The sequence below is a fragment of the Cydia strobilella genome, chromosome 6, assembly GCF_947568885.1.
Source record: "Cydia strobilella chromosome 6, ilCydStro3.1, whole genome shotgun sequence".
In the NCBI taxonomy this organism is placed as follows: Eukaryota; Metazoa; Arthropoda; class Insecta; order Lepidoptera; family Tortricidae; genus Cydia; species Cydia strobilella.
In genome coordinates, this window is record NC_086046.1 from 13,039,556 (window position 1) to 13,052,005 (window position 12,450).

The 12,450-nt window shown below is 37.4% G+C and overlaps 1 protein-coding gene across 6 annotated transcripts in view; it reads right to left on the minus strand.

Moving 5' to 3' along the window:
- Positions 1–12,450, minus strand: part of LOC134742451 (trafficking kinesin-binding protein milt) — a 68,430-nt gene that overhangs the window by 23,729 nt on the left and 32,251 nt on the right. For 4 of the 6 annotated variants that reach the window (XM_063675621.1, XM_063675618.1, XM_063675616.1 and 1 more), the window contains 3 exons: positions 5,784–5,860; positions 4,063–4,227; positions 918–1,116 (listed from right to left, as the gene is read on the minus strand). In XM_063675621.1, the coding sequence (XP_063531691.1) occupies positions 918–1,116; positions 4,063–4,227; positions 5,784–5,834 (415 nt within the window). In that variant the 5' untranslated portion in view covers positions 5,835–5,860. Of the gene's footprint in view, positions 1–917; positions 1,117–4,062; positions 4,228–5,783; positions 5,861–6,568; positions 6,932–8,931; positions 9,178–12,450 lie in introns of those variants that run through there. The other 2 variants (XM_063675622.1, XM_063675619.1) reach the window with 2 other exon arrangements.

Here is a 12,450-nt window from a genome sequence, read left to right on the forward strand (position 1 = left end):
AGTAATCAGTATTACCGAAACATTACAATCAGTATTTCTGTGTTTTGATTTCAGGAGCTTGACATTCAAATGTACAAAAAGTCTACAGCAGGATCGCATTTTATAAAAGGCCCGTAACCTGCAATCGCTACCTGTCTCCCTGTCTCTATCAGTAACGGCATGCTTCATAAGCGCACGCACTTGCAAGACTGAAACCGCAAGAAATTAATCTCAGTGCGTTCTAAGCCTAACTAATATTATCGTTAGATTATAAGATACATGCCTTTATAAAACACGACCCAGATAGTACATGTACAAGTGGGAAGGTGATTGAACTGACTGCGAAAACAAACTTTACTAATAAACGATGATTTCCCACTTGATCATGTTTATACGGATTACGATGGGTACAACTATTTTAGAATAGAAGCAGTAAAGATACCATATCGACATTAGATAACTTTTAAGTACCTATACTTTAAACAACTTTAAGTTGCTAAAACACAATGGATCCCTGCCATAAAAATATTGAGGGCAAGATAAGAAATTGCTATCGCCGAAAAATAATGATATCACAAATTAGCATTAAATAAATATTAAGATTAAGAGAATGTATATCAAAAAATTAATCACTTTGGGTGTTGGTGGTAAACTTATTGGACATACTCTCACTCACACTTGTTTATACAATTGTTAGTTTAGGTTTAGATCATCGGGCTTGACTCTTTAACCAGTACTGCCCTATTCAATTCACTTCCCCGTTAAGGTAAGCATAGCAAAGTTCACGGAAATGTTTTAAGATAGGTTTTCGCGCTCCAGAGCGCCGGTTCGAGCTCTCGATTGCGCCTCAATTAATCCCGGAGCAGTCGCGAGTCGATCGCGTGCGAACTATTGAGTGATATACTCGTACTGACACTGACTGTGGTCCTAGTACTCACCGAGTTGATGCGCGATATCCCGCAGCAGCTGCCGCTCGGCCAGCTCGCACTGGTCGGCGCCGGCGGCGAGCCGCGCGGCCTCGTCGCGCAGAGCGCGGTTTTCCCGCTCCAGCGCGCCTGTGCGCTTGCGCAGCGCCGCCTCCTGAGCCGCTTCCTGCTCAGACGGGGTCGAGCCCTCCTCTGTATCATTGGTTAAAATCTGTTGACAAAAAATAATGATATCACCTTGTGATAAGCTTAATACTTAAGGCGGTTCCCTGAGCCAGAAGGCGAAAAATATCCTTATATGATCATGTTTTTCTAAGATGCGTTGATATTAGTAGACGTGGAAAAAATATATGTAGTTCTTGACTATATTATCTTTAATATCATAGCTTCCGATACACGAATTATGAAACTTCGCTCGATACAATTAATTCCCAAAGTAACCTCTAACTCGGACTTTTAATCCAACTTTACTCGGTTATTTATTATGTGATACTATAAACAAAAAAAGAAGAAAAAACAATCTTAACTTAAATAGTAATTTCATAGCTTTCGAATTTTGATATTGTAGGGTAACTTTTTTTAAATAAATAAAAATCGATAAAATTCGATCAAAATTGACACATGGCGCGCATGATCTTTCCCGTTCTTTCTTGCGAAATGTGACAGAGACAGCGGCAAACCGATGTAACGGCCTTAAGCGAAGCGAGCACATCGAATGTCGCTTCTCTTTACGATTTTACTGAAGCTAATAAAAAGAGCTTCCTACTTTGGTAATATCCTTATTTAACGTTGCTAGCAACGTCATTGTCCGTATTCCGTATAATATTACACCGTAAATATATCCTGAATCGTATTCTTAGTGTAGTGGGCAATTTTAACGTGTACTTGTTTATCCAAAGTTGAACCATCAAAAGCCTAAAAATTCAATTACACAGTGGTTTAAATGCATTATAAACAATGTTAGCACTGTTTATACGAAACCGGACTGATAAACAGGGAAAAAAACAGCACACTGCAGATGCCTAAACGGAGAGTATCAAACTTGAATGACCGTGTTTTTTCTTTCTGTTTTTGCGAGTAATCGACCAAGTAAAACAAACTTATACGGTGTATTAAATTACTGCACTGCGGTCCACAAAACTAGGACAGGTATAGAACAATCAAGGTTCATAATATATGAGCACGACTCATGATAGGTACCTACTTACCTATATATCAATTTTTTTCTAATAACGCTTCAAGCTGAATTGAATATCGTCATATTTTGGAGATTTTGTTATAACTTAATAGCGAAGTAACAGAATTTTACTAAAAAGACTAATAATTTGGGCGTTCCAGGCATACCTTTACCGGGACCATAAATGTAAAGAAAAGCGACATGCAATACGCCATACCAGCTATGTAAACATTCCAGCTGTGAATGCATTCCTTCTACCCTCGCTGTGTTGTTTGTTCTTAGACATCCACACATTATAAGTAACAAGGAATATAATTAGCAAAGGTCTGTTTTGAAACTTTACTATTATCAATGCAACCAAAAATATTATTAATTAACTAGTCAATTGTTTCAGCAACTTGATTGAACGGGTACATTGTTTCAACGAAATTGTATCAGCATGCCATGTGCGACTTTTAAATAAACAGAGCATATCATCACGATAACTAAGATACGATTTTTTTTAAATGCAGCCAATCACAAGCCATCGCGTTTATTTGATAGGCGCCATTCACTTGTATCATACGCATGTTCCCTTCCCACCATGTCGTTACCCTTTACAATGTATTGTTTCAATTCTAATGTTTTAATGCTATTGTTTATATACTTAAGTATCTATCGTGAGAAATAGTAAAGCGGCGTTAAAAAGCCTCCATTGATAGTTTAGATAACGTGCTTTGAGATAAATATGTATACATATCAGACTATCTCATATTTCTACAAGGTGTAATCTGACGTTAACGAGCTATATTATTTCATTACATTTTAACAATAAAACTGTTTGTACACTACAGTTACCTTAGTTCCAACAGTTCTCTCAAGTCAAAACTACCTGACTACCTGATACCCAGAAATTACTGTTTGTAACTTGTACCTGAACGCTAAAGCTAATTGTTTGTGATTTGATTATATTTTAGCCCCAGGCACAGAATGTTGTCATAAGTCTGACTAGTGTACTTGTGTGTAAATTGTTTTATTAAAAAGGTGAATTAATTAAAGTTCCTTAATAAATTATATTGAACTGTTAAAATTTTATCGGCACTTTTTTGTCGTAAGGGTTCTAAAGCAATTATAATAATTATAAAGACTACTTTACAGATATTTTCAAAATAATAGTAAAATTACCGATTGGATAACTATTAATATAAAGCTATTTAAATATCCAACTACGATTATCGTAACGATTCGGCGAAAAAAAAATGACAGTGCTCACACAGAGCTGTAATCGATTTTTACGTACGGAATTGCCCGGTCAATAATCACAGATCAGCGGCACACGCAAGTGTTTAACAGTGTTAGCAGCGGAAGTCATTTAAAACCCAGATTATAAAAAGAGAACGCTAAACAATTGTTCTTACCTATAGGCGTGTGAAAAATACACGAAAATTACAACTCACAACAGTCAAACTATGTCACCAACGTGACATCAATTCGTAAAAACCGCACGTGGATTTTATTAGTCTGTGGAATGTACTCGACTATTGAATTACAACTAATTACCTCTGGGAATACGTTCACTACAATTGTGCAGATATACTTATAAACAAAAATCTGAATGTTTATAAGCTGCACGCGATGATGCGCAGAATGTTGTCACTCATAAAGCAACAGAACGAAATATAATTTGAAGCTGAACGTATAATAATTATAATAGTGCACTGCACCCTATATGACTAAGCGCGTAAGGCGTAGAGTATAGGGTACGTCACATAATCAGTCGACGATCCGGAATTGTATTATAGGTGTGTCCACCCCTAAATCATGTAATTTAACCCTGTTAAATGGCGGTTGGTGAAACTAACCCTATGTCAGCACGTTCTCTAAAGCGTTTTTATTTGCGTACGAAACCCATGCGTACAGAGTTTAGTAACTCAGCTCGTACACATGCGTCTGAAAATTCAACCCAGTATAAGAACGTGACGTAGAAAATATGAATATTACCTGCAGTAAATCAGTCTTTGCATTGAGGTCGTGCCTCAGCTGTGTGATGTGGTCTCTGGCGCTCCGCAGCTCTCCTTCGAGAGAGTTGACCTTCGCTTCTAATACGCCATTTGTGGCCAGCAACTCCTTCCCGATGCGGGCCGTCAACTCTAAATCTTTCTCTTTCTGTAACAAAACATATATATTTGAAATACTGCAATTAGCAAACTGCCAAAAAGTTAAAAAAATTCAGTGGATACTGGATACATAATCAAGCCAAGCATAAGATAGGTCATTTGGCACCTAAAGTCACACCCTCACACAATCAATCCAAGCGGTTCATGTTATTGTCACGGTGGTAAACCAAACCATAATTTAGTTTGGTTGACCGTCCATCAAATCTGGATCTAACCGTGTTGCCGCACCATTTAGTTGCGTACAGAATAAATTACTCGCACCCTGGGGGTTTCGGGTAATTTATCGGATTATAGGCACGTTGTAATGATTCACTTCATTATGTATTTCTTGATACAGCTACATTGCGTATAGCTCTCAATGCCAATGAAATTTCGATGCAATAAAAATAACATTGTGGTTTGCAATTACACCACTTTTCTAGGTTATTCAGATTAAGCGCTAAGCGCCACTTGCACCATCCCGCTAACCCAGGGTTAACCGGTTAAACCGCAATTTAACTGCTTAACTCCGGGTTAATGTGGGACGATGCAAGTGGGCCTAAGAAGAATAAAGTTTCCCAAAGATGAAATAATTAATTTATAGGAAATCATGAAATGGAGGTTAAATGTAAAATCCAAAAATCAAGGTGAAACTTGATTTTGAAGTGAGTAAAAATACTCATTTGAAGGGGGCGAAATGATCTACTTAGTTGAGTTTACCAAATTAGCAAGTAGAATAGCATACCATTTCATACTAGTAAATAGTGAAAGACTGTTAGGTACATTACAATTTTTTTTTGTTTAATTTTAGTTTTTACCGCAGTTTTTAAATCAAAAGGCGAAACTATGTTTAATCGCATCAATCATTGCCAGTCTGTATCGCAATAATTATACGGATAACTATCAAATCGTTATTAATTGGAATTTGAAACGTACGCATGTGCTGATACCTATTAGAAGTACGAACGTGAGTGTTCAGTAATCAGTCAAAAGAGTGGTGCCTTCGAACCATTGACCCTTAATATATTAATGGCGTTATTCATAAACGAGTTACTGGCCTGAATTAGCTATTAATCGTTTGTCTAAATCTGTGATTTTGACTTATGTATTTGTAAGAAAGGGAAAAACATAATTTAACTAAATGGGGACCGTAAAGTTTTATGAATAAGGGGGTTATACTGGATTTCATATCCGGTCAAATTTTCACAATTCTTATCCGCTATGTTCGTACTTACTGTACTTAGCTTAAGATGGTAGAAACGGGGTTCGAAACTGTTATAGCTCTAGCTGTCTGCCTCGCGCCTCTTTGGTAGAAAATCAGCCTAAACCTCATTAACAAGACAATAGATAATACCATGTATAAAGACGATAGATATCGGGAGACCCAACCGTACCGTACCTACAGCAAAATACTCAAAACCAGGCAAATCTCAGTCCGTAAAATACTTATTTTACCGAGCACATAAGTGAAAACTGGTAACACCTACCTAAATGAAGCATGCATAAGTACACATAACAATTATAGCATGAAGAGACGCATAAAACAATGGGTACTTAGCTACTTACTTCTTCCAAGAGCCGTGTTACTGCTTCGATATCATTGTAGGTTTTTGTCATTTGGCTCACCCTGTTGCTGCATAGAACTGTGGACAAACGTACAATATTAACTATACCAGTCAATACGAGTGTAAAACGAATACTAATTCTTACAGTAAAGTACAAGACCAAAAATATGCACACAATGTAAAAATAACGTCAGAGGTGAAAGAAATAATAATTTTATTTTAGTACCTATACCTCACCTACACTGAAAATTTCACTTTTTACACAATATACAGGAAATACATTTGTAAATGTGGAAACCTAACTAATCAAGCCAATCATTGTGTAATAATTATGCATTTTATAAATACTTTGCCAATTTTATACATCCTATTTTTTTATTACGTATCTAAATAGCCAATTTCTAATAAATTATTTTTAGATATTAGGTAGGTATATTACTTTGGAGTGGACTTAAAAACACTTTTGTATCTTACCAACACTCATAACTTCACCGTTTTATTAGAAAACGCGTTCTAACCAGTAATGCACTAACTACTACTTATTGTAGACAGGATAGTATAAACTGTCACAATCCTTCATCCGACAAGAGAGCAAAACAAACCAAGATCACAATACTATTGTCCAAACGGTGCGTACTTTTTTTTACAAGTGGAACGCACGCAAGCGTAAACACAGAATGATGATTTATTTTTCATGGCCAGCTAACCGGCATCGAGAGATAAGATATGATAAACAATTATTTAAATATCGATATAAATAGATCGAGACACGGTATTGATACTAACCATCATTATCGAGATTGGCGCGTGGCGTATTCATTGAAACGGTTCAATGAAGAGCTGCACTACAGCACTACACTGTTACATTATCCGTGAGGATAGTTCGAAAATATCGGAGGTGTTTCATCGATATGGAATCCGTAGCGACAAACACTAGCGCGGGCCGACCGAACAAGCTGGCGACTACGCCAGGCTGCCGGCGCGGAGGGCGGCGAGCAAAACAATCTGTTTTACTCGATTGTCTACACATGTGGGAAAACTCAAGTACCCAGCAAAAGAGACAACAGACGATGGAGTAGATAGGTACTTGAACTTCAGCGCATAATAGAACTGATAAAAAGCTACCTTCAGCACATTAACACTCTAATAACGTTTTGTTTTCGATCATGCCTAAATAGCATGTCGAATTGATAAACTTTGATTTAAAACGGGTACAACTACATTGAGTAAGTTAATCCACTTGTGAAGTAGGTAACACAGATTGTATATTCCATAACAGAAGCATATAAGGATTTTCACAATACCTTGCCGCAAGCAAAAGTGCAATATAATTTTATTTCAAAACTAAAAAGGTAGCAAACTTGCTTTCTAAGTATGGGAACAGAATAACGAGGGTATTGAATGGTGGATGTGCTTTTTCTCATTGTTACTTAACTCCGAGATTACAACGGATATCGATTGTGATGCACGGGCTGTCTCACACGACGCAAACACTTTTTACCAATCATTTCCCATATTCGAGTCAATACATACAATGTTGTCATGTAATTCAAACAAGTACATACGACGGTCGTCCTATGTTATAATTAAATAGTAATGATGTATAATGTATAGTATGAACTTTATTCTCATGGAATTAATGTAAACAAACAACTGTCACTATCACAGTGACACTTCCAGGGGTTCTCAAAGTAAGGGCTCGCAGAAAAACTTAAAAATAAATGTCATCATCATAACTCTTAAGAGCCTGGCTCTTGTCGGTGGAGTAACCGCCACTTCAAACTCGCAACACGTAACTCGCTCAAAAATAAATTTAGGTAGTGAGAAATAACGGAGTTTTGCGGTAGCATACCTACATACTTACAAAAAAACTATCAAATTGATAACCTCTACCTTTTTTGAAGGCGGTTTAAACTAAAGCCATTAAAAGCGGTTACAGGAGCACTCAACCTCGAAAGCTAGTGAAAATTATGTTTAGCGGCCCGCAAGTTGATTGTCCGGGTGAATCTCCATAGTGATACCAATGCAATAAATAAACTACCCGACAAAAGCAGCTTTTACTTTGCCATTAATAAACCAAAATGTTTTATGTTAAAATTTAGTTTCCTTTTAACAGTCAATATTTCTAAGTAGAATATAAAAAGATTTCTAATAAATATGGAAAATATGGACAGTTTAAGTTGTACCTTGAATGCTGCAAAAGTTTTTTGTCACCGGCCACACCTTTGTTTACATTAATTCCGAGAGAATAAAATTCAGACTATAAGTATGTCTGTGTACACAACAGACGTTATCACGTAGTCTATCAATCTAAGTGAACCCAAACAAATAAGATAGTCGGTCAAAGTAATTAAACATTTAAAACGCCCTTTATAAGCGACATAATAGGGAATATTACGCGAAACTCTGCGTAGGGGCGCCATTACCACAATCTGAGGGTCTATCGTGAAACAAGAAAATTTATTTATCTAACATCTCTGTCACTCTTGCATATTCGAGCGATAAAGAGGCAGATAGCGAATTTTCGGATTCGCGTTTCCCGGTAGGTCCTCTGTAAGCAAACCGCCTTGATGCATCATCAATGTCATATTTTATTATCTCTGAAAACTTGTCAAAAACCTGTTAAAGTTACAGTATGTATAAGTTACTCTATGGTGTACTAAAAAGGCTAATCCTGCACTCTGGTGGCAGAACATTGCAGTAATATCCCCTATAAGCATGTGCTCGATATCACAGCGTTAAAAAAATGATGAAAGCATTAAAATGATAAAGCACTTTAGCAGTGTCCTAAATGCATCAAGAAGGGACAGAAATGTGTGATTGTACTTAAACTAGATTTGGCTGTTTACTTTCTTTGTTAATTAAGTCTGATGTTTTATGGGGCGACATATTCGTTCACTCGAAAAAGCCCTTTAATAAGGAATAAAAAAAAAGCGAATGAAGTTTGCCCGTATGTAACCACTGGGTTATTGAAGAAACTAATTTATTGATTTTTAAATGTAACATACCAAGATATAAAATGCGCATTGACCACTTATCATCAGGCGGAATGTACGATAGTTTTCCAACCACCGGTAGCAACAATGGAAAAGCTAAACTATAACTATATATGAGCTATGCGATGTGGCGACCTACGATGTTGCTCATACCTCGGTCAAGGAGCAACGTCCTGATCACACGGAAGTAGAGCCTCCCGAACCTGTCCCTCGCCACGTGGTAGAGGAAGTCCGGGTACTCGCCGAGGCACTCGCGCAGCTCGACGTCTGGCAGGAAGCTGAGCTCCTGGAAGAGCTCGCGGTCGAAGCCGGGCGGCGGCGAGGCGCGCGCGCCCGCGCACCCCGCGCCCTCAGAGCCCTCCGCCGTGACGGGCCCCCAAACCGACCATCGGGGGCTGCCTTCACCGACCCATTCACTTTCAGTTTCATACACTAGGTACACTAATCAACTCTCACTGTCTGTCTCTCGGTGCCAATAATAACGTTGTGTATGTGTAAGTCAAACGCGAATTCATATTCACGCCCGACTAAAGTATATGGTTGGAAATACCGCCTGGAAAACGTCCGCCCTATATGATTTCAAAGGCCGTCTGACGTCCAACGATGGGTGTATAAATAGTTGCACTAAAACAGAAACCGCACTGAACCGCAGGTAACGTGGCTTCATATTTTAAAACGAATCTAACGTGTTAATCATGAATAGCACTGATAAGATAATTTAAAGCGTAAACGCGTGTTCACTAAATATTAGAATACAATGTAATTCGTGAGATTTTAAAAGCCTAGTATTGATTTTGTGTAAAAATGAGGGCAAAGCAAGGCGCGCCAGCACTCGCTCACGGTATAATGAAAGTGCTCAGATTAAATTACCAGCTCACTGATTGTTTACACAATGAAATTTTACTGTAAACGCAATACGAATGAAATTTTACTGTAAACGCAATACGTAACTATGATTAATAAAGCAACTATAACAAATACTTTTATATTGTTATGGAATTTGTTTATTAATTATTTTGCTATTACTACCTACCTTCGTATTGTTACCTTATCCAGTAAAAGAGGTAATATATTTTCTTTATTTATAAATTACATACATTAGGAATTACTGTACCTACTTCCCATTTTAAAATTATTTAACATATCCTTTTAGAAGTATTTTAAATTGCGAGTATGAGCATATATGTATTAGTCAAAAAGAGTTTTAACATCGGCTTAAAGTAGTTTGTGGAATCAATTAAAAATGTATACCTCTTCCTACTCAGTACTAATGGAAAACAAGGCAATTTGCTAGTTTCACGGACAACTAGAACGCTTAGTAATTAACTTAATAGCTTATTATGTCCAGAAAGTTAGTGAATAGGTAAATATAGTGCTTCTAAACAAGACAACACGGGCCACATGTAAATATGTTTCAGGAGTCGTGTCCAACACATTAGGTTAGGAGTGACCACGAATCGTAACCTTGAAGTCACACATTAGTCACATTACCAAAGAATCATCTAATAAATAGTTACCTACTCCACCAATGGATAGAAAACTATTGATGGAAGACTTCCAGGTCTCATAATAACGCATTCATTTAAAAGATGACAGGAACATGATGCAACTAGTAATTAATTACTATTGTTTTACTTGATTAAACAATTATAAGTCAGGAAAACACAATTAGAGCCGTTTCATAAGTTAGGGATACTATTTTGACCGAATGAAAATATTGTTTAATGCTATTAACGATTTCAAGGGACGGGAAACATTTTGTTATAGATATAAAGTAAGTACATACTAATATGTCTCCCGATCCTTCCGAACCAATACCGATCCAAGTGGGAAAACCTAAAATACATTTAACCCAGATAACAAAAGCCATTGCAATGACCACCGTAAAGTTTTTGCACAACGCGAATTGCCCATAAAATTGGCAAAGCTGTTGGCCCTATAAGGTCGACGACGCGCGCACGTGATTCACCGTGACGTCACGCAACCTTGCGCACTGCGCTTGTCTAGTCTAGTTCCAGTCTATGGGACCTTTCACATACGTGAAAGACCAAATTAAACAGCTGCCAGATAAAGCGACGACACCTACGACGTCAGTCTAAACGTTGCTGCAAAACCTACCGTACCATCCTACCGCCGTTGGGCGTATAAAATTATCGAGTTATTTTATAGTCTTTATTATCTGCCTCTAACCTTTTAATTTTTATCGAATGAGCGCTTGAAGGGCTAACCTTTGTAATATGATAACATTCAGTGACCTTATCAAGTTATCACCGAATTTACCTACATTCGGCTGGGAAAGCATTTGAACTACATTTAAATATCGTGATAGGTCGTTGCAAAACTAGACGGCTTAAGTTAATAAATATAGCAGTCCGTGCCATTTAAACTTCACTCTGCCTTACATTACCGAGATCAACGATAGCGTGATGGTAGAGAATTCTATTTAACCTAGCATTGCAACCGATAGAAGCATTTTTCCTCAGCATTAGAAAAACTTGACCTTCAGCTGATCGCGTCATGATTTTTTCATAAGTGAAGTCACGATACTATGCCGCACTAAGAACTTATTCCAACTTCTTTTCTTGGTTAAAATTCATTAATTCAATGTCACCGCTAAGTCAACACGAATAATAAAAGACGCAAAGGAAAATAAAATAATTTCGGTAGACTATGTCTTGTAACTACGCAGTAAGAAAGGCGGTAGAGTGAGTTTTCCCGGCTCCCACCATTTTCTTAGATCGCCTCGCATTTTATCAAGGTCAAGACAAGATAGCAACCTTGACCTAGATTCCTCTATTTCGCGAGAAAATAATACGGATAGGGGTGTAGAAATACATCTAGCTATTAGACAATAAATTGGTTCGTGTAATAGCTTGGAATAATATCCAATCGATTTGACGCTAATCTGCTCCCACGCTACGGCAGAACGGCGATTTTAGCGCACGTTGTGACAGTAATTTTAATTTGGCTACACGTAGGTATAAATCAAAATAGTAATAATTTACACCGGCGGTATTTAGATTTTTAGAACTTTATGATATCACGAAAAGAATATAATTGCATTTTATTGTTTTAACAAAATTGGCCTAAAGCAAATATGAAGTAATAATGTGATAGCCTATCAATAACATAAGTCATAATATAAAAACCGCGTGAAATTACCTACAGATCACATTTATACAACAAATAGTTCGAAAACGAAAAAAAGGGTAGGATTAGTATTCCTCATTTTTGTGCAGATTTCTTACGACATAAAACCCTTTAACTTCGCTCATTATTCTGTCGTTCTAAACTAAATCGATTGGCATTGTGGTAATCACACTCATCAATTTATGAGTCATCCATACGTAAAGCGGGCTATACCTATTTACGTTTACTAACGCCGGGTATCATCCACAATTAACAAAATAGAACTGACAGTTCTCGATGAGGACAACGCAGCGAGAGGTTATCACTTATCAGTCACTACTCAAGTTCACATAAAACCACTGAACTTCAGTAGCTGTAACACATATCCTCCGGTAAGACACATCTGTTAACTTAAAACAAGGCGATTTCTTTTAGTAACGGTCTCGGCATTTGAGGCCAGTAACTTTCACGATCAAATGCAGGCGTCTGCAGCAAGCAGCACGCGATGAACACACGAGCGATTTACATTTTGACCACGCGCGA